Source organism: Eumetopias jubatus, unplaced genomic scaffold (assembly GCF_037043125.1).
Source record: "Eumetopias jubatus isolate StellerSeaLion01/CBP00866 unplaced genomic scaffold, mEumJub1_p1.0 scaffold_8, whole genome shotgun sequence".
Lineage (NCBI taxonomy): Eukaryota > Metazoa > Chordata > Mammalia > Carnivora > Otariidae > Eumetopias > Eumetopias jubatus.
Window position 1 is genome coordinate 56710344 of NW_028274814.1, and position 26395 is coordinate 56736738.

Sequence of the window (26395 nt, forward strand, 5' to 3'; positions counted from 1 at the left end):
TAAACACACACACTGAACTATTACTCAGCCATAAAAAAGAATGAAATCTTGCCATTTGCAGTGATAGGGTTGGAGCTAGAGAGTATAATGCTAAGTGAAATAAGTCAGTCAGAGAAAGACAAATACCATATGATTTCACTTATATGTGGAAATTAAGAAACAAAATATACAAACAAAGGGAAAAAAAGAGAGAGGTACAGACAGACAGACAAACCAAGAAACAGACTCTTAACTCTAGAGAACAAACTGATGGCTACCAGAAAGGAGGTGGGGAGGGGGATGGATTCAGTAGGTGATGGGGATTAAGGAGGGCACTTGTGATGCCCTGGGTTTTGTATGTAAGTGTTGAATCACTATATTTTACACCTGAAATTAATATTATACTCTATGTTAACTAACTGGAATTGAAATAAAAACTTTAAGATTTTATTTATTTGTCAGAAAGAGAGAGCACAAGCAGGGGTAGTGGCAGGCAGTGGGAGAAGCAGGCTCCCCGCTGAGCAAGGAGCCTGATGTGGGACTCGATCCCAGGATCCTGCAATCATGACCTGAGCGGTAGGCAGACACTTAACTGACTGAGCCACCCAGGTGTCCCTTAAATGAAAACAAAAAAATAAATTAACTCAGACTTGTAGATAGATATATTATAAAATTTTATTTTCATTACCACCTACTTATCCACTATTTCCATATGCATTTGGTAAAGTTATATGTTGTATTAGTTGTTTCCAACCGTAAGAAAAAGAAAACCTTATTCAGATTAGTGGTAGCACATAATTTGAAATGCTTTATTATGTTATCTCTTATAATAAGAAGGCCAGAGGAAAGAAGTCTTCAGGGTTAGTGAATTCATGACTTAACATTGTAACAGATGTAAGTTCTTTATTCTTTCTACTTTGCTACTGTCTACACTATTAGCTTCATCCTAATGCTGATTCCACTTGTGATCCATAGATGGCTGCTAGCAGCAACATTGCTTCCTTTTGGAGGGTGAAGAATTTTTTCCTAGAAGCACTAAGCAAGGTTCCCCTCATGTCTCATTGAATTACAGTGACTAAGACCTATGCATTCTTGACCAAATTTTTGGCCTTAGGGGTGCAATCACCATGATTCGTGTAGAGAGTCAATCACAACATCTGTGTAGGGTTTGAAGAGAGTTAAGAACCTGGGGCATGTCTCTGGACATATTTGCTTTGATATTAAAATGCTACAGTAGTCCCTAGGTCAACAATCAAGTCTGTTGACTGATCAACAGCCACAAGACCTGCTTGATGGGCATCTTAAAATCTGTTTGATCTTTTGGGCCATTGTATAGGGTGGCTAATGATAGAGACATGATAGTAAGTTTAAATTCTTTGTTAGAAATATTGAAACCAGCAGGAAAGACAATTTGAGGCTATTTTTAGTTAGACCTCACTCTATATTAATTTTAGTCTTTAGTTTGCCGTAAGAATCAGCATGTGAAAACATTCATTGCTTCTGGCCCGTGTTTGTTTTAATCATGCTTTGCTTATTTTTTCTCTATGGGATATTTTAATTAGGTTCTTGTATTATACTTCCATTCATATCTTCTTTTTTTTAAGATTTTATTTATTTATTTGAGAGAGAGAGAACACGAGTGAGAGCACAAGCAAGGCAGGGGCAGAGGGAGAGGAAGAAGCAGGCTCCCCACTGAGCAGGGAGCCTATTGCAGGGCTCGATGCCAGGACCCTGGGATCATGACCTGAGCTGAAGGCAGATGCTTAACCAACTGAGCTACCCAGGCACCCCCATTCATATCTTCTTATTTTAAGATGAAATAAAACTAAGATAGACTGAAATGATAGCTAAAGAGGAATTCACTATCAGCTTTTCCCTAGATCCTTCCTCTTGATCCCCAGGAGGGGGGAAAAAACCCTTTTAATCAGCACTTTTATTAATCTTGTAAGATTATAATCTTTGAATATAATTTCTGAAGTCACTTTGTCTTCTTTGCAGTTATCTGCAACCTGTGTCTTAAGGAATCTATGCTGAATCTCAACAAATTGTTGGCCATTTGTATTCCTTCGATATCCTATTATTGCTATACTAACAGCATGTGGGAGCATTGTTGAACCTAACAATTATGTCTGCAAGGAAGGAAACAAAACTATGACATAAATGTTGAGTGACTCATCGTTATGACCAAATAACTTCTTTTCTTGCCTGATTTCCTCTTCACTCAGAAGCACATTGTTGCTAAACATGAGGGGTAGGGTATCTTTTGAAATGCTTTTTATACAGAACCTTTATAATCCTTCTCCACATCTACCTATTAAATATCTTGGTGAGTTACCGGGGTCTATTGACCCGAAGATAATCATATTTATTATTGTCTCATAACATTATGAATATAATAAGATTATAACTGAAACCAGTTTCTTAAACTGAAGTAATTAAACCAGACTTGTAGACAGATGCATTATAAAATTTTATTTTCATTACCACCTAAAAGGAAAACAAAGACAGATGCTTTCCTATTAGCAACAGAAGTCTCTACAAGAACCACAAGTTTTTCCTTCCAGGAGCAAATATTATATGAGATCTGGCTTAAGGATAGGAAATAAGGAGGAAAAAAATAAGTGGCATTTTTCTTGATGGAGAAACATTAGTAGTGGGGTCTTCCCTAAAAATTAGTTCTGCGAAGAGTCTAATTTGATTTTCAAAAGCAATGTAAAGGAAGAGAGTATCACACAAATTCTCAGAGTATCCTGATGATGTTAATAAGTTCTCCTTGATAAGGAGAGCCTAAATTGATAAAGATTAACTGAAGGAAGAGTTTGCAAAACTAACAATATGTAGCAAATTGACAAAGATATTTTATCTCATCAAAGATAAGTGACCATACATAGGAACGGTTACCTTAAAATACTGACGGACAGTTTAGTGTTGTGATTAATAGTGTAGGTCCAGAATGCCTTAGTTAGAATTCTACCTCTGCTGGACAAGTTACTTAACCATTTTTGCCCTAGTTTCAAATTTTGAAAGTCATTCCCTTTATAATTTGTAGAGCTGTGAGTTGCCTTCTGGAAAATCAAGAAATGATATTACTAACTTTTTTTTACATTTTTTTTATTTTATTATGTTGTTATGTTAATCACCATACATTACAACATTAGTTTTTGATGTAGTGTTCCATTATATTACTAACTTTTAATATTTTACTCAGATCTTCTCTGCATGTAAAATGGCTCACAGGTAAGCTTACCTCATCCCTTAAAACCAGTTAGCAAGAAGCAGGCAGATCCGAATGTGCTCTGAGAGGCCAAGGAGCTTCACGTTCCCTACTCTTTACTGGGGGAACGGGATGCTGGGAAGCCTTGAAATCCAGGTTTCAAAGTTGAGAGTTGGGTGTTGGAGCTTTGAGAATTCTAAGGGCTGAAGATTTTGAGGGAAATGTCGAGAAACCAGACATTTCTATATTTGAGTCATGAGTATCTTTGCAACCAGTCCCTCTTCCTTTTCATGCTTCTCTGGAAAATTTATTTTTATTTTCATCCTACTTTCAGGAGAGCTATGGATGATATATGGTGACTCAATTTTCAAAGTTGGCCAAATGTAGGTGTTTAGAGTCTTGCATTTTGAGAAAAAACTTACTTCCCTCCTTGTAATCGGAGGTGGCGGTGATTCATCACAGGGTTCCCCTAGCTTCCTCTTTAGTCCTCTGATCACTTTTGGTCCCCTGAGCATCTTCCACTAGGCTGCAGGCTTCTTGAGGGCAGCCAAACTCATTCATCTCCATAGCCCTAGGGTATAGACATTACCAGGTACTTGGTAGATGTTCAGTTAATATTTGTTGAGTAAATGATGCAGAAATGGATGTTTTCCAGTGCCTCTATATTTCCTTTTTGAATCACACCATTGATAAAATGTGTTTTTTCTTAAAAGATTGCACTGTGATTGAAATAGGGTGCATTTGCAATGTAGAACCAAAAAAATGCTATCATACCTACTATTAAGTGGTTGTATAAGCTTTTGTGAGCTGGCCTAGGAATTTCGTCACTGTTTATAGTATTATTTCTCTAGAAAAATTCATTCTGAGTTCCCCCCCAAATTTTTTGATGTAAAAGCGTTTTGAAATTTGATCTATTTATACATTTGGAAACCTTGTTACATAATTTACAGTGCCTTTGCTTAGTTAGAAACTGGAATTTACTGAGTTTTAAAAATACATTTATGAAGTATTGGATGTTGTATTAAAACAACTTGGGGCTATTAAGAGTGTCCATTCACCCCCTCTCCTTACACTGTGGAGGGCCACTACCATGATATATCAAAAAGAGAACATTTTCTTAGTTGCTGAGACCCAGGGTGGATTTTATACACTGACAAGTGAACTCTCCACATTTTATTTTGTGAAGGCAAGAGCCCTTGAAGAGATTTTCAAGAGAAGGAACTGAGAATACTGTGAACAAAATAAAAGAAGACTACTGCAGGAATTAATGCATTGTATTTTTTTTTTCATGTCTCAGTATTGAATCACTTTACAAGTGCAGTTGATGCTCCTTAATGTTACTGTCCCTCTTCCCTCCCTGGTCATTGATGCTGCAAGAATCCTAGTTTCCCACATGTCTTGTTGTGGCAGCCCTGGTCAAATCTGTTGTCTTCTCTCCACACCTTTGCCTTCCTCAAGCACTGTGCACTGTTCGATGACATCATTTTCCTTCTTGGACATCTTTCATCACTCAATTACGAACTGATAGAATTAGAAAGCTTTGTCCTCCATTCATGGGCATCTGAAATCTGGCTTCATATTTCCTTTTCAACCTTATTTTCTACTAATAAGCAGCAGAAATCCCCCATGCCTGAGAGACTGGTCTACTCATGGAATCCTGCGTTTGTTTTTCTCATGCAGATACCCGAGCCTGCATTCTGACCCCATGATTCTTCAAGCTTGATTGCTCTGTTTCTCGCCTGCTCTGGGCCTGCTCTTCCACTTTCCCAGGATCTCGGGTCCAAAGGCTCAGCCTTCTCTCTTTCCTTTCTGGCAGAGCCCTCCTGTTTTCACTTTGTTGCCTTTTCATGTAAAATTTCACGCTGAGTACCACTGGAAGGCACACAAACAGCATATTGGAGCTGAAGTCTCTAACCTCAGCTAGACCGGCAGTATTGCCTGAGAATCTAGCCAGCTATTTCTTACTCCTCTTTCAAACGTTCTTCATTCTCCTCCATACTTATTCTTTTTTTTTTTTTTAAGATTTTATTTATCTGTTTGAGAGAGAGAGCAGCAGCAGCAGAGGGAGAAGCAGGCTCCCTGCTGAGCAAGGAGCCGGATGTGGGACTCGATGCCAGGACCCTGGGATCATGACCTGAGCCGAAGGCAGACACTTAACCGACTGAGCCACCCAGGCGCCCTCTCCTCACTACTTCTAACCTAACATTGCCTATATCACTTTCTCAACAAGGGACTCAAGACTAATCTCCAGAGTTAGATAAAACCCAAAGTATAGGAACTCCAACTTCTCCCCTGCAGATCTAGGCTTTTTTCCTCACTGTTACCATGGGAAATGTACCCCCCATTATGAAAGGTTAGTCCCACTCTACTTCCTTCTCCTGGACATTGATCTCTTTATCGTTCCCACTGTTTTTGTTGCACTTGAACGCCTTCATACTAGTGGGATCTCCCCCTTCAACATTTGTGTTTGCTCACTTGCTCCCCAGCTCTTTAGAGCCTGTTTTCCCTCTGGATAGATAGGGACATACCTTCCATTTTACCGCTAGTTTTCAGAAGAGAGTTGTCTACCTTGTCTCCATTTTCACACCTTTTCTTTGCTCAGTTTTTTGCAGTGTGACTTACAGCCTCAGCATGTCACTAAAATTGTACTCTTTAGTGTTACCAGTGACCTGCCAGATACTAAACTAAGGGATACTTTCCAGGATTTATTAATCTCTAAAATCTCATCAGTCACCACTGGCCACTCTTCTCCTCTTGACAGAAGCATTTCCTTGACCCATATGACCCTATACTCTTAATTTTCAGTTGCCCTTTCTCATTTTCCTTTGTGAGAGTCTCTTCTCCCTGACCATGGTAAATTAGTATTGATTATGGTCCTGCCTTCAGTCCACTCTTCTTTCACTTTATACACTTCCATGTAGGGTGTTATTGAAATGACCGTATCTGTGTCAGTGATACCCGGATGTGTATTTTCAGTTCAGATGTTCTCTTGATGTGCAACTTTGAATCATCCTGTGAATAGCACGTATTTACTCAAAGATGAATATCTCAGCATCCACATCAAAACTCATTCCTTCTCCTGTGATTGCTAATTCAGGGAAGGGTTCTTAGCTATCCGTCTGTCTAAGCTATAAGCCTGAAAGTCAGCCTGACTCCTTCCTCCACATGTACTGATGATGTCACTACCCTGCAGAGGTTTCTCATTACTCTTAGTGGGTTAATCAAAGCTCTTGGATTTGGCTCCTGTTCCTGTCATGATGTATTCCCTCAAACCTCTCCAGACACATCCTTTTCTTCTTCTTCTGTTTTTAAATTTGAATGTAATTGACACACAACATTATATTAGTTGCAGGTGTACGACATAATGATTTGATAATATGTATATTGCAAAATGATCACCACAATAAGTCTAGTTAACATTCATCACTATCATTACAGATGTTTTTCTTGTGATGAAAACTTTCAAGATCCACTCTTAGCAACTCTCAAATATGTATTACAGTATTATTAACTATAATCACTGTGCTATACAAGGACACATCCTTTTCAACCTGAAGCACTCTCTACTTCCTCTGAGTGTTATTACTAAAAGGTCATTCTTTCTCTACCTCCAGGCCTTTTAACTCTTTTCCCAAAAACATACTCATCTGTATACCCAAATCCTCTGCACGCTCTTTCCATATGATTACCACGTTATAGAAAAAGGCATAGAGTCATTTTTTGCCTCAGCACTGTTTTCCTCCGCAGGTTCACTGTTTCCTGCGTAGGAGTTATTCCAGAATCAGTTTGTTAAATACCATTTTTATTTATGACTCCAGTATTTCAATATTTTTACTTAAGTTAAAATCAGAACATGAAATTGTGCTAGAAGGCTAAATGTTTTAGGATGGCTTCCAGAAAATTCAATTATTTGTTTTAAGGAAATACCTTGGACACTGTAATTTGTCCTTTTATATTCTTCAAGGCATAGAACTGGGAGAGAGGAAATGTACTTCTCTGGAGGTTTAGAATATGGTCTTTATGACTTCACTCATTTTTAATATCACTGAGTGCCTACCCATGATCAGATACTAAACTAGGGTCTGGGGTTAAACTGGTGAATGAAAACTAGCGTTGCCTTTGTCCTCGTAACATTTTCAGCCTAAAAGAGGAAGACAACACTTTATCAAGATCACACATCAAAGAGTTGGATTGAAAACTGTCACAAGTGCTTTCGACAGAGACGTTCTAAGAATACATGTGAGAATTGGTCAGCGATGCAAGATTTTTCTGAAGTTACAGCTTCCAGCGTTTTTCATTTGTTTGTTTTTGTGTTTGGTGCTTGGGTGGCGTATGAGGTCCAGGCACGCATGTGGTGAACAGGCTGGATGCTACTGCAGGAATCAGAGGGAAGAGCTCCCGGTTAGGCAGCGTTAGGAGTAAATCAGTAACACAGCTAAGTAAGTGCCCACGACATAGGAGAGTCTGGTGGCAGATAACACAGGGTGGATAGAACAAATGGCAGTGAAGGCTCACAAAACCATGGTGTTCGAATGCATATTTTGATTTTGTTTTTGTTTTGTTTTATGATTATTTTCATCACAATGGAAAATTACAAGTGGGAAAAAATTTAAATCAAATTGCATCTGAAAATGAGTCATCTGTACAATGTTTACCTTATGAAAATGGGAAAGGGTGACGGAACTGAAATGCTCGTAATTGAGAAGAATTATCAATGATGTAATTATAGTTTCACTTTAACAATGGTCCTGAGAGATATAACACAATTTAAAATTTTGTATTACTTTCTACCAATAGTTTTATGGATGTTATTCTTTTTTTAGTTTTGTTACCGCCCCCCCGCCCCCCGCCCCGTGAAAAAAGAAACTAAACTCTGAGGGTTAATGAGGGAGCAGCGCTCATTCAAAAAGCTCTTCCGACAATTAGGGTTCTTTAAAAAGGCAGAATACTGCCATCTGTTGTTCACTGAAATTGTTTTTAGGCTAAGCAAACAGAAACCTCAAGTTCAAGTTCAATAGCAATTCTCAAAACCTAACAAGTCAAGGACCATCAAAATACATCAGCTTTTATGAGTTCATACTCTTTTCAGAGATTCTTAATTTTTCTATATTTCTAAACTGCTCAGTCAGAAAATCCGGTTTCTTCCACTAACAGAAATAATAATGCTTTTTACTTATATAGCAATTTATACTCTCCAAGCCTTCCTGCCTTCCTTTGCGTGAGCAGTCAAAGGGACAGCTCCTTACCTGAATTCCTCATACTTTCACCAGCCACCTCATCTTTTTCTAATTAGAAGAAACAGAACCAGCCTGGAAGTCAAAGGCAGCTAAGGTTGTCTTTAGCAATATGGGTGCTTACAAGAGTAAGTGATTTAATAAGTATGTTTTATTTCCTAAATACAAAAACAGTATTCTGTGTTAATTGTTATTTTTGAGGCTGTTGAGCAAATTTGCTAGTGTCTCAAAGGTACTTAGAAAACAGAGGGACTGCTTTAACAATTTTTGGCTTAATTACAGGTAGATTATAGGGAAATCTATAAGGACACAAGGCCGCATACTGTATCCCGTTTGGTAACATGGAGTGCTCTTTGAACATCAAAAGAGAAGGGGGTTGAGAATTCTGATAACTGCTGCATTTTGCTATGCCTCACCTCTCCCATGAGGCCAGCCCACAGAGATGTTGGAAAGCAGTTTGATGAAGGGCCCTATATGTTTTCCTCCTACTGTACATATATATTATCTTAAGAAGAAAATCCAAATGTAAACTCATATTCCCTGCCAGAAAATTAAAATAAGCAAACATCTGCTTCCTTAGGATGGCATTTAGCCAAAGTTCAGCCTACAATGAGTTACTGCAAAATTTTCACATGATTTCATTTTTAAAAAATTTCCCAACCAACTTCAAGTCTAAAATTATAAATGGGTCCTATGAAAGTATAAACACATATGCAATTTTGCTGGCTCTGAGGTCAGAACCAGTAATACACCAAAGACCGTTTATCAATCCAGCTCACCTTCTAAGTGAATTTAGTACATTAGAGACCAAGATGCTGCTCCCTGGTACCACAGGCATTCTCCCAGAGAAAGCCGTGGAGCGTCGGGGTGGCAAAGGGTGCTTTAGAGACGTAGGAGACCACTCCCAAAAACCCAACAAGCATCTTTTCCCAGCATTGAGGACCAAAGTTGGGTAAGAACAGTCCCAGGGACTCTTTCCTTTTCTGTGTCATCCCTTACACTGTTTATTCCTCTCTTATCCCAACTCCCTCTTCACCCTGAGAATGTTCTTCCCATGCTATGTTTGCCTCCCAGGGTGCCTCCCAGGATGACTAAATAGAAAGAAAAAAAAAAAAACCAAAAACCTTCCAACAATGGAGCTAAGATGCCTGCTTTTAGAATTCCTTTCACATACTGTGTTATAAATTATACCAGTGCAATCAACCATATTAACTGAAACCAGGACCTTTGTACAATTACTTTCTGAGAGCCTAAAATTAATCTCAGAACTCTTACGAGTATGTGGGAATAGGGAGTACGATCTTTAGATTTAGCTAGAATAAGAAATGAAACTATTCAGGTTTTTGTTTTGGTAATTTTGGTTTTGTTGAGGAAGAAATTCTGTCTCTATGTGCATTTCATTTATGAACAAACTACTGGCCCGGTATATGTTGAAGACAAACATATGTGCGATGTGCAGCCTTTACCACACAGTTTTTTCTGTGCAGTAATAATAATGATGGTGATATATAATATTTATCAAACATGCCTTGTGGGCTAAGCACCTCTGCTGAGGTCTTTATGTGCATGATTGCATTTAATCATCAACAATACCATACGGTCGATATTATTATTATCCCCTGCTCAGAAATAAGAAAATGAGCAAGGGAGATACATGAATGTTTTGCAGATCTCAACAGATCTTAAATTTGGATGCAGCCAGGCTGACTCTAGAGCCTCTGCTCTTAAAGGCCCCATGTTCTGAGTCACAAAATAAAAATTTGATGTTGATGAATAAGTACAACTTCCTCTCTTTTATCCCGGTTTTTATAACTTTGTTTTCCAACTTCTCATGTATACAAACTTCCATATTACATACATGACGAAAAAAGGCACTTGTTCCTTTTTGCACCCCATGTGCTAATTCATAAACCAAACCTTACTTTCTCCTCCTGGTTTCAGGGGTGGTAATGAATAGCTATGATGTAACTATTTATTATAAATGGTTCCTTTCACTGGAGGGCTTTCAAGTGAAAGGTGTTGGGTTTAAAATGGCATGGAGCTCTCTTAACAGATAGAATCAGGACTGTAGTCGTTCTGTTGATTTTAAAAGTTTTAAAGCAGAGAATTATACAACTTTGACCTCTATTTTCTGTACCTCTTGTAATATATTTAACTTACTACATAGAAATATGCAGGCTTTCAAGAGTCTTTTTGATGAAGAGCCAAGAATGTTTCTCTTTGAGCATGTGTGAGAAGCTCTCTTTCTTCCATGTGCCACATGGTGCTTCATTGTACGCAACTGCCAGTTTCAGTGTATTCCAGAGTGGAAGTGACTTAGGTACTTGAAAGCATTCTGGGTTCAAATCTTTCAGATAGGTTATCATTTTCTTTTGGGATGTTTACAGTCGTACCTTCCCTACTTAATTTAACAGAAATCGATATTGGGACCTCACTTTGATGAAATGTATTTATGAAGTCTTTAAAGCTATTCAACTTCGTTTTTTTTAATATTTTTTTATTTTTTTAAATGTCTTTTATGAGTTACATTTATTTATTTATTTATTTATTTATTTATTTATTTATTTAAAGATTTTTATTTATTTGACAGAGAGAGACAGCGAGAGAGGGAACACAAGCAGTGGGAGTGGGAGAGGGAGAAGCAGGCTTCCCGCGGAGCAGGGAGTCTGATGCAGGGCTCGATCCCAGGACCCTGGGATCATGACCTGAGCCGAAGGCAGATGTCTAACGACTGAGCCACCCAGGCGCCCCTCAACTTTGTTTTTAAAGCACCTTTTCCATTTTTTACTCATGTTATCACTGGTTTATGGATATTTATCAGCATAGGTAATTTACAGTGACAAAATACAACTGGCCCGAACAGATGTGGGACCAAAGGAAACTGACACTTGGGAAACGTACAGCTCAACTCTTGGGAGTAGAAGTATGTAGAAGTTCCAGGGGAGTAGCCTCTCCCCACCCCCACCCCCCCGCCCCGAGCACTCAGTGTACCCTAGGCATTTTAATATAGAGAGGAGACAGCATCAGTGACTCAATCATAAGTTATCAGGTAGAGCTTGGGTATGATTAGCAATGTGAAACAAAGCATTTTCTGTCTACATAATACTTTTTAAATCGTCTTTAACAAATTTAAAATGCTTACTGATGCCAGGAAATAAGTTTTAAAATCATTTTCTTCTTTCTTCTTTGATGTATGTGTGTATGTGTATATGCAAAATGCTTTAGATTTATGGAATTGAGAAGGACCTTAGGAAGGTCTAACCCAGTTCCCTGATTTTTGCAAAGGGGAGGACTGTGTACCCCCCATGGATACAATATTGCCTAGAGTAAATCTGCGGTCAGTTTTGGAAACCATCCTAAGTTAAAATATTAAACAAAACAGTGGTCTGATTCAAGGCATACAGCATCTCAACTAGGTTATGTAGGTAATTGTCTTGATTATGGTTCTTTGGCATTTGTAACCTATCTTTGGGTTTCACGTAGAATTATGAAGAGGGGCTTTTATACTGCTTCTAATTTTTTGTCCAGTCAGAATAAATTAATCTCCAAAGCAAATGACTCATTGGATGATTCACTAACTCACTGAGTCAGAAGACTTGAGAGTTATTATATATCTTCCCCTTCTAAGCAGGGATGTATGTAACCTATTTGACTAAGTTATCAGTTTAATCTTTGCTTCAAAATATGTAGGAAGAAGAGCTATAACTTGACTATGTTGGTGCCGCCTCCAACAGAATTCATCAGGAATTAGATGCGTTACCTTCAGCCCACTTTCTACACCAGACAGCCTCCCTGATCATTTTGAATAGCAAATTGTTGTTGACCTCAATTTTCCCAGTCCCTTTCTGATTTTTCCCGTGGGCATCTTCTCATTCTTTAAACGAAACGGTGTGTGTTGGCTTCTTTGTTTTCATTCACCTTGTTCCTGTAGTTATTTCCTAAAACTGTTTAACAATTATTCCTTTTAGAAATTCCCCATTTCTGGATAATATTTTGACAGAAACCCAAACACAGTGCTGCAGTAAATAATCTGGCATGTTACTTAAAGATATATAATTTTATTTTACATACATGCTGTTAGTAATTTGATTACATGAATTTATTTGTTGGAATTTTTCAAAATTTGTCTCTGAGGGTAATTTAGAAGCTTGGGTGTCCTTCATAAAGGGCACATCCTTTCTGACCACTACACGTATTCAAAGCTTTTAATAGTGTAATTTCAGAGTTTTAGCGCAGCAGTAGTAAGAGTGCAAACAAATTTCCTATAATTGAGTTGATTAACACATGCTTATTCTAGGAGTTATGTTTAATGGTGTTTATAAGTATATTTGTTATTATTTCTTTAACTTATGTATAACTCCAGATTTTCCCGGCCTTTGGTTTACAATGAGTAAGGTAACTTGGAAGCAACTAGATCATATTATATAGCAAGGCATCTATGTATTCACATCCTAGAGATGGTAAAGTAGACTGGATGGAGATAATTGGGAGAAGGGAAAATATTTTAAAAACTGGGTGCTTTGAAAAGTGGTGGATTTACCAAGAGAATCAGTTATTTTTGGTTTAACATATAAAACCACACTTTCCTCAACTGTTTATCAGACTTAAATTCCAGATTTTCTATTTAAAGGTAGTGATCCAAATTTGGTTGTCATTTAAATAATGTTCAGGGAATTATACTTGCATCTTCTTAGATGTTAAATATAAATATTTCTATTATAAGGAAAGCTTGCAAAGTAGAATGTCTTATATTGCTTGGTCCCTTTTTTTTAAAAAAAGGAAAAGATTTGTTTTAGCTCTACCATAAAAAGACTCAACTGTGGTTTTATGCTTTAGTATAGTTCATTACTGCGCTCAAAGATGATTTCAGGCTGTTAGCTTAAGACTTTCCTTTAAAGTGGCTTTCATATAAACTTAACCTTTACTATTTATTATCACTAAGATTTCGCCAGTTAAATGGAATATTTCTGAGTATTTATTGGTATATTTATAAATTTAGTTACATTATTTTCAAAGTTGGATAGGGTATGGCAGTACCCTCTGTGTGAGTCACTCTTTTTCGTATTTTGTATCATCTGAGGAAAAAACTCTGCTATCAACCAAAGCCCTTCTCCCCTAAAATTCCTTAATAGTCACTCCTTGGACTGTCCTGTGTCTTTATAACTTGCCTGCTGCTTATTGAAATAGGGGCCCATCTGTCATGTGTGGTTAGTCTTGGCAATTTTGTGTCAAGCAAATCTGATTGTTGGTTTTAGATTTTATGCCTCATTGAAGCCTTTAGTTATTTGAGCCAAAAAGTGGTGATAACTTCTATGTGTGATGCAACTTTTGACCGTTGTACAGTTCTAGTCTTGAATCGGAAAACCAGTGTAGCAAAGACCTGATTTCATTCCCATATTAAGTATACCTCGTTAAAGTATACTTTTTTAATAGTAAAAATGTCCACTTTGGTTTCTTAGCCAATTCCAGTATGGATCATTTACTTCTTACTGGCATGAATATTGCTTTGTTTTTGCTTGAAGACCTTTGCTTTGGCCAAAGCTAGGGCATAAATAGCATTAAAGTACATAATGTACTTCTTTTCGGAATTCTTACATAGCACTAACAATGACTTAGGAGAATGAGTTTTCAGTTCTGTTTGCATTTTAAAGTTACTTTAAAATTTTTTAATATTTGTTTTTTTCTGAGTATATCAGAAATGCATCTAATACTTAAAAAAGAAAATATTATTTAAAAATCATAAAATGAGAGCATTGTAAAAAAGACTTGTTCTCTCACCAATAATTCATTAAAAGTTTTAGTTCAGATTATCAATGAACATGCTCTACATTTTCTTTAGGTTTGTAAATTTTGTATAGTGAAAACATTTTGAGAAAGCCTCTTTAATTATTAATTATAGAACATAAACTGTTGATTTCACTGTCAGAAAGTCTGAAAATGTTATGTCCTAAAAACAGTTTGACAAACTGTCATTTTTAAAGTAGATGGATAGGAATAAATATTACTCTTTCAGAAGGTCACGCTGAGTGAATTTTTTAGAAGCATCATAATTAGGGGTGCACTTGAAAATACGTGTTTCCCAAAAGGGAATGTTAACTTAGTTTGGTGGCATTTCTCATGAACATTTTTGAAGTTGACAGTGTAGGTACGTGTGTGAAGTATGCATGATTGTGTATCCTGAAACTATTAACGTTACACTTGAATTTTTATGTCAGTCCATAATAGATATTTAGGCATCCAAACAGAGAAGAGCGTGGCACAGACAGCACATAAAGCATTAAATAATTACAGACATATTTAGGAACATAAGATAAAAAAGTATTTTTTATCTTATTTTGGTGTACTGGCTCAGCACTTAAGATCTAGAACCAGAGTATTTGTTTGAGGTCTGATGTTTCCCTATTCCAGATATCTGATTAGGATTCTGGCAAGTTATCTTTTACTAATAAAACTGAAGTTAGTAAATGAAGTACCTTGTAGACTTGTGCTGAGCAAATGTCATGCCACTATGATTATGATTATTATTCCATGGTAAAAGACATAACTGTTCTATACCATATCTTTACAGAAAAATTTATCCATTACTTATAGTGGTCTAAGGCTATATATCTTTGTGTATTTTGGGTGTTTTCATAATTTTTATATTTTTCCAATTATAAAAATAATACATATTCACTTTTTTGATGACATATTTTTCCCCACCAGTGAACAATATGTGTTTTTTCAAGTAATTATTTATAGATCATTTAAAAAACTATATACCACTTTATAATAGAGTTATACTACAACTTTCTTTGTATCATTTTTTCTATCGATATGCATTTATGGCTGAACTCTCTGGTTGTTGTCAGAGTGCTATTGCACTCGTTATGTCTTTGTCCTCATATTTTTACATCTTGCAGTTTTTCTTTAGATGTCTGTCAACATTGTTTTCCTGGATCATAGAATATATACATTTAAGTGACAAATTGATAGACTCAGAAAAATACCCTTTCACAAACACTGGGTTATTTTGACTCACTGCTCACTTACCCAAACTATTACTAATACTTGGTGCTGACAGTCCTTTATTATTTTGCCGCTTTGATGAGTAAAAGTTTTCATTATATTAATTTGTATTTTATTTTATTTTTTTTAAGATTTTTATTTATTTATTCATGAGAGACAGAGAGAGAGAGAGGCAGAGGGAGAAGCAGGCTCCCGAGGAGCAGGGAGCCCGATGCGGGACTCGATCCCAGGACCCTGGGATCATGACCTGAGCCGAAGGCAGACACTTAACCATCTGAGCCACGCAGGCACCCATTAATTTGTATTTTAAATATTAGGCAGGCAAGTAGCTTTTTATACATTTGATTATTTACATTTTGTTTGGGTTGTCTATTCATTCCTTTTATCCAAATTTGTCTTTTATTGATTTTTTTTTTTTTTTTAGAAGCTCTTCATTTGGATATGTTTTGTCTTCTCTGTGAGACAAATATTTTCTCACTGTTTTTTTCCTTTGCCTATGGTATATTTTCTTAGGAGCTTATGTCTTTAGTCAGATCTGTCATATATTTCACTGACAGTTTATGAATTCATATTATTTTTTAACATTCCCATGTTATAACTTAATCCCTGTTATTTTCTTATAATAAGTTTATAATCTTATATGTTTAAATTTTTCATCTCTGTAGTTTATTTTGAAGTCTGTTGTGAGAGAATGACTAAACTTTTCTTCTAAATACATAGCCAAACTTCTAACAGCCTTTTATTGAAAAACTCCAGAGCTGTCATTATTATTTATACCATTATCAGTATTGAGCACTTATAGTTGTCAACACAGTGTTGAGTGCTTTACGTATATTACCCCATTTAATTCTCGGAATTACCTTCTGAAGTTGGTGCTATTACTGTATCCACTTTATAGATGCAGAAATCACAACACAGAATCTTAGTGACTTGCCAGAGATCATGCTAGAAAGTGGCAGGGTTAGGAGTCAGGATTTAGACGTAAGTACCTAGTTCCAGGATCTGCACCCTGATCGCTAACTGCAGTTACGGAGTTATGTGGCTTCCTTGTGCCTCATACTGTGGCAATGTTCCAGCATTAATGGTCTTCTGTGTGCTGTCTTGAAGCTTCATCTACCCTCTTGGCCTTGACTCTGCCCATACTCTCCCTTGCTCTCGTGCCTTCCTGCCAGCATTCTGGCCTGAGCAGCAGAGTGGGGAACAATCCTGTCCTCTGTTTTTTGTGCTTTTCCTTTCTTCAGCAAGCAGAGAGTAGTGACTGTCAGTCCGATAGGCAGTTTAGAAAAGATGACAGATGTGCCACAGAATACCGGAACTAAAATTGCTATTCTTACCAACCACAAGAAGAGAGATAACGTGTGAATCTGATCAAAAGTCAAAGGCTTTTGGGGCCTATCTCTAATATTAATTGAGTAACTACCATAGGGGCGCCTGGCTGGCTCAGTCGTTAAGCATCTGCCTTCGGCTCAGGTCATGATCTTTGGGATCATGGATCCTTGGGACCGACCCCAAGTTGGGCTCCCTGCTCATTGGAGAGTCTGCTTCTCCCTCTCCCTCTGCCCCTCCCCCCTCACGTGCACTCTCTCTCTCTCTCTCTTTTTCATGTGAATAAATAAATCTTAATATAATCTTAATATAATATAATATATTTTAAAATGTATTACAAAAATTACAACATGTAAATATATATAATTATATATATTATATATAATAAATTATGTATAATAATAAAAATATATAATTATATTAATATATAATATAATAATAATATAAAATCAATCTTTATAAAATAAATAAAATCTTAAAAAAAATAACTACAATATACCAGGCTTAAAAGACTTAAATTACTTTAAAATTTTACTAAAAATTACTAAACATTAAAACATTACTAAAATTAAAAGTTTACGGTATATTAATGTTAAACTTTTAGAATGAAATTTCTAAATAATATGCATTAAAATGTTGAGCTCTTCATAAGGAGTGGCTGATTGGAAGTTTTTTCCAACTCTCTGAAACTTCTTGCCTTTTTATTTTTAAGATTTATTTTTTTATTTTAGAGAGAGAGAGAGCACAAGTGGGGCCAGAGGGAGAGGGAAGATCTCAAGCAGGCTCCCCACTGAGCAAGGAGCCAAATGCAGGGCTCCATCTCCCAACCCTGAGATCACGACCTGAGCTGATAACCAAGAGTCAGAGGCTTAACTGACTGAGCCACCCAGGTGCCCCAACTTCTTGGCTTCCAAAAACTAGTGTTTATCTTTTTAATTTCTTCAAATATGTCCTACCCCTCTCCAAGTTCTAACATTAAAAAACATTCCAGGAACACAAAAATGGCAAAAGCCATGGCAAATTGTGGCAAAATTTGAAAAAGAGATGTGATTTGAATGTTCCTTTACTACAACCTGAAAGAGTCAATCAGCCCATTTTTTGGAAAGAGTCCCATTTTAGTGTGTGTGCCTCAGCTTCAGGCCTTTTCTCACTTGTTCCTCTGTTTGGTGTCTCAGTCCTCAGGAACCAGTATTACTGTGGATATTGCCGTGATGGGTGAGGCTCATGGCCTCATTACCGACCTCTTGGCAGACCCTTCACTGCCCCCCAACGTGTGCACATCCTTGAGGGCAGTGAGCAACCTGCTCAACACCCAGCTCACCTTCCAGGCTATTCACAAGCCCCGCATGAATCCTGTTGTTTCCTTCAGTGAAAATTACACCTGTTCTGATTCTGAGGAAAGCTCTGAAAAAGACAAGCTGGCTATTCCCAAGGTAGGTGTTAATGACCTATCCCTGCAAAGGTTAAATCTTTTTCTTTTGCCTTCTAGGTCTGTTTCTTGTTACCCCCAAACCCAGATGCAGTCATGTCAGTGACTCAGTGAAGATGTGTTGATCATGGTGATCAAAGTAATAAAAATTTAAACGTAAAGACTTAAACATAGCTTTCTGTAAATGAAAGTTTTACCTTTTTTAAATTCTGACTTTGAAGAAGTTTTTACTTCTATATGTCAGGCTCTGTTTTGTGGGAGAGGGATTTAGCAGTGGGGGGGGGGCGGGCAAAAGTCCCTGCTCCCACTCTAGTGTGGGTTCTTTTTAAAATCCCTTGCCCTCTGAAACCCAGAGATCCGCTGCTCATGGCTTTCTTTGTGTGATATCATTCACAGCACCCTCCTGGCTTTCCCAAATCCAAGAAGTTTTGAACTCAAACAGTTTTAATTGATTTTGGATTGCTTAAAGTAAAAGATGGCCTTAGTGATTTGTAAATTCCTTCTTTTTATGTGTAAGATATAAGAGTTTTACAAATGTAAACTATAGGAAATGGGATCCTATACCCAGCTTAGACCTTGCATTAATTGAAAACGGGTTGTTTTAAAGACTGAAAACAAATCAGAATTTAAGTCCTCTCCGGCACATCCGAAACAGTTATCTGTTTGGTAAACAGGCATCTGTCCTCTCAAGCTGGTGGTCAGTCAATAACACCCATGAATTAGCTGTTGTGAGTCTCTTATCTGAGGAATGTGTTTCACACAACTTTGTCAATTAGGTATTTACATGGTTCTTTTTGAACATCTTAGTCTCTGAGAAAGGTATGGCTAAGCATGATGTGACAGTCAATAGAGAGAGATTAACTGGTTCCATTCAGCCTCAAAATAGACATGAAGTTAGTGAGATTTTCAGGCATCAGTCCTAGTATTTACAGTGCTTGACCTTTTCTCTTACTATTGAATTACTTTCAAAGATGCATATTCACATCTTTAAGAAATATGGGAAGCTAGTATCTGAGCTATTCTTGAATCTCAAGGTGCCATATACTTCTCAAAAGCTTTTGTTATCTTCAGGAGACCAGGATGCATCTTTGAAAAGAATGTCTACATGATTGGTCTACTAGGAATAGCTAGCCACAAGTAAAAATGGGTTGAGCTTCTACTTATTATAACCATATTGCTGTTGTTGTATTAGAAGAATACCTTCACTTTAATTTTTAAGGTGAAGACCCTCTTTAGAGGGCTGGTGTTCATCCTGGTAAACTCAGAATCTTGCCTCTCTGCCATTGATGCCACATACCCTGTTTGGGATATCATAGGAGAAGAAATAGTAATGAGAGGGTTGCAGGTGAACCAGCAGACTCTTCTGCTAAGAAGAGTTGGTACTGATGATATTACCCTTATGCCTGATGTCTTAAGTCTTGCTAGCCACAAGAAAAGTGGTGCATTTTGTGAGTTACACTCTTATACTCAGCTCCTGCCTTTTGTAAATCAAGAAATTAAAATTAAATTAATAAACACTTTGGTGTGGAGACTATTTTGCAAGATGATAAAAATCAATCCATGCCTCAAACAGATGACTTTGAGGGAAAACTTTTGCTCATGACTAATATAATGCATGGATAAGTATGTATATCCCTTTGAACTGATAAAGTTTTAAGTTTTCCCCCAAGGTTCTCCCAAAGGTAAGTGACTCTCATTCCTATAATTCCATATGACAATCATCATGTAAATGAAGATCCCAAAATGTTAATTTTATAATATTCATTCTTTTATTGAACTCCTGAGCACCCAATTTTCAGACAGGTAGTATTCAGGGCCAATATGGTTTAAGAAATTCACTTCCAATTAAAAACCCATTTTCTTCCATTGTATTATATAATAAGTGAGTGATCAAAAATATGCTTGGTGATAAAATCAACACTCCTCCTTCCTAGCGCCTGAGAAGGAGTTTGCCTCCTGGTTTGTTGAGACGGGTTTCATCAACTTGGACAACCACCACCTCAGCCACAGGCCTACCCACTTTGGAGCCTGCCCCAGTACGGAGGGACCGGAGCTCTAGCATCAAACTGCATGAAGCATCTTCATCAAGGTTAGGCTGTGCTCCTGTTGGTTTCACATCTCTTAGAGAAGTTACTTACCAAAAGGAATTATAAAATACAGAGGAAAAGTGGCCCAACCAGTTATGTTTGTTTGGAGGCCAGCTTTGAAAATGAAGAAGGTATGTGCTTTAAATGCAAAGCACTCTATGGATTAACATCAGATAATTAGGCTTAAATTGTGTTGCTTGGTCTTAAATATAAATGGGAACAGTGACTTGGGGTGATGCCTGCCAGGGTGAGAGGATGGGAAGAGGTGAGCAAGCCCAGAGTAGTGGTGAGCTAGATTTTATCTAGACTGAGATTGATATTGAGATTCTGAAATCAAAGGCATCCAACCTGACATCTGCAAATTGTTTTTAGATTCCCCTCAGCCCACCAGATCAGTTCTCCTACGTTGTATGAAAGGCAAAAGATCAGATCAAAAAGTAGATCGTCATCCTAAGAGCACCTGGATAATGTTCAAACATTTGGTAATCTAAAGTTTATTTAGAACACAAATTAGTGGTTGCCAGAAACAGGAGCTGGGAGTGGGGTGGGATGTGCCAAATGGGTAAAGGGGGTCCAAAGGTACAAACTTTCAGCTTTAAATAATTGTCATGGGGATATAACATACAGCATGGTGACTATAGTTAATAATGCCGTATCGCATATTTGAAAGTTGCTGAGAGTAATCTTAAAAGTCCTCATCACCACAAAAAAATTTTTGTAACTGTGTGGTGATGGATGCTACTAGATTTATTTTGTTGATTATCTCATAATATATGCAAATATCAAATTACTAGATTGTACACCTGAAACTAATATGTCAATTATATCTCAATTTAAAAATAGAACAAACTTTAGCATATTAATTACAATTTTACAAAGTGATTTAAAAGCCAGAATTACCAACCTAAAGGAAAGATCGTGTTAAGATCTAGAAAGAATATTTTTTTTAAAGATTTTATTTATTTATTTGACAGTGAGAGGGAACACAGGCTGCGGGGAGTGGGAGAGGGAGAAGCAGGCTTCCCATGGAGCAGGGAGCCCGATGTGGGGCTCTGTCCCAGGACCCTGGGATCATGACCCGAGCTGAAGGCAGACGCTTAACAACTGAGGTACCCAGGTGCCCCAAGATCTAGAAAGAATTTTGAAGGAAACCCCATTGTGTTTGTCCTTTTCTAGTTAGAATAAAAATAGCATGCTTTATATGAATTCAATAATTTTGAGAATATTTCCCATATGATTTCAGGTTTTTGAAATATTTGCATCAGCTTTATTAAATGACCTAATGACTGAAAAATAACCACATCTTTGTTGAACTCCATGATGGCAATATTAGGAGTAATTTTCTCCTGATCTTGGGCTTGACTATAAATAAAGCACCATTTTGAGATTGGCAGAGAAATTGAAACATTTCAAATCATGAGTTTAATGACCGCTAACTTTTCTTGCTTTGCCATTTAAAAATACGTGTAACTGGTTTCTTCCATATTAACTTGGATAGTCTAATGAACCTGTAGAATCAGAAGCAAACTCAAATGATTCTTTCTTTCACATATCAGTGTAATTTCACTCCATCTGATTACTTGGGCTTTTGTAAAATGTCAAACGCCACCACAGGAGAAGGTTACCTAATCTGTTTCAGGGACATTTCCTGAAGGTCGAAATTACAGGTCATTAGTGATATTTTCCTCTGAAAATATTGACCATTATCATTGTCTACAGCAGCAAATACTGATAGGTGATAGTGGATCCTCGTTAAATATTTGTTCCTTAAGAAAATGAATTTTGTTCTCAGTGTATATCTTTAGAGAGGCTATTTTACTAACACACCTTGTCAAGATTTCTGTTGTAGAATAGTTAGTGCTCCGTGATTTCCTTAACATACAGTGACGCTGCCAAAAATCCATTTGTGCATAAATGTCTCCTTTCTTTCTGTAATCGTTTGTTACTTCTGGTCAAATCTCATTTCTCGTACTTTTTTCTTCTTAGTTAAATGACATTAGGGACCGTAATTGAAATTATCATGAAGAGGGTTTCAAGAACTTTTATGAGCTTAACTCCCAGGGATCCTGTCATCCTGCTTGATGAAATAAATGCTCATAATCAAATATTTTCAAAATAGATAAGGAAGAGCGTCGAATCCCACGCATTTTCTTTGTCCAAGAAATACTTACAGCTGTCTTGCCTGAGGATACGTTTTTCCCCTGTCTAATTTAATTCTTTATTTCACTGTCCTATAAATGTCCTGTTTATAAAATCTGAAAATGATACAAATTTTCACCAGTATGAAGAAATGAAATTCATTCTGAAGAGAACTGGAGGGAAAGCCATATATAAGTGGCAATAGTACCACCATTAAATACAGCTAGTTTTGGTTGATTCCTTCTTTGTCATGGGGGAAAACAGTGGAAAGATAGCCACAGATCACCTCCAGCCCTGAGTGTAAACCAAAGTTAAAACCTCCACTTGGGAGACCGATTGGTAACACTACTGATTGATTTCAAAACTGATTAGAGGTTTAGCCCTTGTAGTTTTTTTCCCGTCAGCCCTCTTGTTTCTTCCTTTCTTCCTGTGTGTCTTTCTATTGAGGACTTTGAGGACTGCAGTGATCAAAAGACCAAGAGAGGGAAGTGAAAATTAGGAGCAGCTCTCAGCTTACATGCCCTTTGGTATTTAGCTGGCAGATTGACTCTTGGGTAGTTTTAACTACAGCTGCGTAGGAAGGACACTGGACTGAAGATCAGAAGGACTTTGGCCCTGCCACTCAGAGATGTGTGTCCTGAGGAGCAGGTCATTGTCTGAGCCTCAGTACCCACTGCAAGGAATCCTTAGGAGAAGGGAACTGTGGCACAGTGGGGAGGTAGAAGCATTAGGTAGAAGCATACCAGTAGGTACTTCAGAAAAAATAGGCTTGAGATAAAAAGTCTGAAATAAATCATACTCTGGTCATTCCAGGTCAGCCTTGGAACTGTCCCCTGCCTCTGTATGGTAGGCAGAAAGGAGGCGGTAAACTTGGTTTAAAAACAAACAACAACAACAACAACAAAAAACCTTAGGATCTGATAAGACTTTTCAGACCTAGGATGAAGTTGTTACAAGTAGAACTAAGATTATCAAATCTACTTTTGTGGAAGGGGATTGAGATCTTCCACAGAAGACATGTAGAAAATTTTCCCTTTTTCAGAATGAAGTGACTAAGTAAGGGTTTCCCTAAGCTACTTTGATCTCCAATACCCAAATTATTACATACATATTCATGAGATCTAAACAGGAATCAAGAAGGTGAGGGTCGATACAAAGCTGAAAATTGTCACAAGGATCACAGAAAGCAATATATTCTAAAATGCCAGGAAATTATAATGCAAATACACACACACACACACATCTATCTACATATACATAAATATATTGAGTTACTGTTTTATTAATGTGTATTTTAATAAATTAATATATGAAGAAGGAATATATAATTTCCCAGGTATTAAAGGTACTCTATTTTATAAAACTTTTCAAAATTAACATATTTTAAATGTTTTTATTAAAAAAGGAATAGGCATTTTTCAGGCTAGCCTTCATAATAGAACTTTTTGTGATATTAATAAATACATAAATATAATAAAATGCAGTTAATATTAAGGTCTTTTAAAAGTCTACATAGAAAAGTAATAACCTACTCACTGTATTATGTACTAAGAAATTAAAACTCCTAGGTCACAAAAGAAATTGTAGGCTAAAAGCCTCCTATTGCTAACCCTTCCTTCATAAGAAAATACTGCGAAGACTATTGTCTTTGAATAATTTCATAAGCACTTAATTTTTTAATTTAGATACACCAAGAATAATAAATAGTAAAGGGCATAAAAGGAGCATCATGACATTCATAACTAATATAGGTTCCCCTGCATCTTAACTAATACATTTGTCAAGGTTTAGAAGATCTATGAGGAACATGATTACAGTAATACAGTAAGGATTGTCTGGTTCCTACTAACTGGATAAATAGGAAAGTTCTTTCTTCTTTTATCAACCTTTTATCAACAGTATGTTTGATGCTAACTTGTCTCCCTGCAGCAGAAACTGAGCTCAGATAACTTATTCTTTCATTTGGATGTAAAGTGGTCCTGTCACTGAACTGGGACCATGACTCAGATTGGCAAACCAATTATGGAAATGGTGATTGCATTCTGGCAAGATCTATCCCAATAACTGATGAATAATTTCTTCATTTTTATGCTGTGTCTTTATAGTGCTGTTAGTCCTGATTCTTGGAATAACCCAGTGATGATGACCCTCACCAAAAGCAGATCCTTCACTTCATCCTATGCTGTTTCTGCAGCTAACCATGTAAACTCAAAAAAGCCAAATCGACCAGGTTAGTAATGTGTTGGGAAAAGAGTTCATACTCACTGAGTGTGTAGTCATGGAATAAACTAAATCTAAGTGGTGAAACAAGATTCTGAGGATCCATACTCGGATGTGTTTGGTTTGACTGTTCCAAGAAGAAAAAGCCTCAATAACCAATTAGTTCCTTAAATTTCCACTTTATGTGATGATATAGATTCTTTCAAGTTTGCTATGCTAGATACCCTGTCTTGAACTTACTGGGTGAGTAGGAAATCGGTGTCACCATTTATGATAACCTCTGGAAGCATCATCTTATAATGTAAAAGCTAATGATGTACTTCCCAAATTTCAGTTTTATTTTTAGTGTTTGTTAAAATTATTTTTCAGAAGTTCAAGGGAATGCTTCATTTACTCTAATTTACTAGTTTTTTCAAAGTAACTCTTTATGCCACTCACCCCCCATATATATATACACTGAAAGGAAGAGGTAATTAAATTGGGAGAAAATACAGTTCAGGATCTTTGAGAGCCCTTTGGAAAAGCCCACAGGTCAACAACCAAAAGACCCACCATCACAGTGGGCAGGAGGTTTTCCTTGCCTTAAAGTTTGCTACAAAATGAAATATGATGTGATTTCTCCCATCTGGGATGATATCTGGGATCTTTATAGATTTATATAGATTTCTTTTATAGATTTAGATCAATATCTAAATATTGATATCAAAATTAAGAGCAGTAAAATTTCAGGTAGGAAAGTGAATGATTTAGATAAAGAATACTTCATTTAGTCAGAATCTGTGCTGACTCAAAACTGGAATATAGTTTTTGTCTGATTCTGTTGCCAGATTGCCCCCTTCTAGAATCTCACTTGAGAGTCTGAGGTATTTATTATGACCTCTTCTTCTTGGTATGTTCTGACTTGAAGTTTTTAACCTCTGAGCACTGTAGAAAACTCTAATGAGGTTTTCAGTAGCTTCCTGCTTATGTTCTTAATCTTCTTCCTTCATACAGCTTAAGAATTTTCCAAATGGCTCCAGGGAAAAATCACCCCCTTCTCACTAGGCTGTTAGATCTTCATGTCCTGGCTACCATGGCGGCAGTCCCAAACTCCAGTTTTCATGTCATTAGCCTCGTGACATTGCTAAAATTTCTGCTGACTTGCTTCCCTAATAGCTGCATCCTTCTGCCTAGATTCTTAGCCTTTTGCTCCATGCTAATAATGGTCAGTAAATAATGCTGTGAAGGGAAGAACAGTTCATAGGACTTTGGCTTACCCTTTTGGGGGTATCTTATTTCTGCTCTCTCTCGGAACCTAGTCCTTCTGAATTGTTTTGCCTTGAAAGCTTTTTTTTTTTTTTTTAAATCAACTTTTCTTCTTCTTCTTGAAGAAGCATGGACTTATTATAAACTACCACATCATAGACAGGAGCAGAGTAAAGGAAAAAAAAATTTACACATAGACACAAAATAGCTAAACTATACAATACCAAATTAAAAAAAAAATCTTACAGTCAGCCAAAGAAAAAGGAAATTTCGGAGAACACAGGTCAGTCTGAGAGCAGAACTGTCTAGTATAAAGGGCATCAGAACACAGTAGAATCACTTTCTTCAAAGTTCTGAGAGAACGTAATAGCCTGAAATTGTGCATCTTGCACATCTTTCTCACAACAATATAGGAATGAAATGCCATTTTCAGAAAGTCAGAACTTTACCACCTGCCAAATCTTAACTGAAGGAGTTTATGATAGATATATTCAAGAAAGAAAAGTAGTAGCAG

General features: G+C 36.9%; 1 protein-coding gene across 3 annotated transcripts in view; it reads left to right on the plus strand.

The window, feature by feature from the left end:
• PDE3A (phosphodiesterase 3A) overlaps positions 1 to 26395 on the plus strand; it is a 313076-nt gene that overhangs the window by 236070 nt on the left and 50611 nt on the right. For 2 of the 3 annotated variants that reach the window (XM_028093258.2, XM_088025933.1), the window contains exons 3-5: positions 17937 to 18194; positions 20125 to 20279; positions 24531 to 24646. In XM_028093258.2, the coding sequence (XP_027949059.1) occupies positions 17937 to 18194; positions 20125 to 20279; positions 24531 to 24646 (529 nt within the window). Of the gene's footprint in view, positions 1 to 17936; positions 18195 to 20124; positions 20280 to 24521; positions 24647 to 26395 lie in introns of all 3 variants that reach the window. The other variant, XM_028093257.2, reaches the window with a different exon arrangement.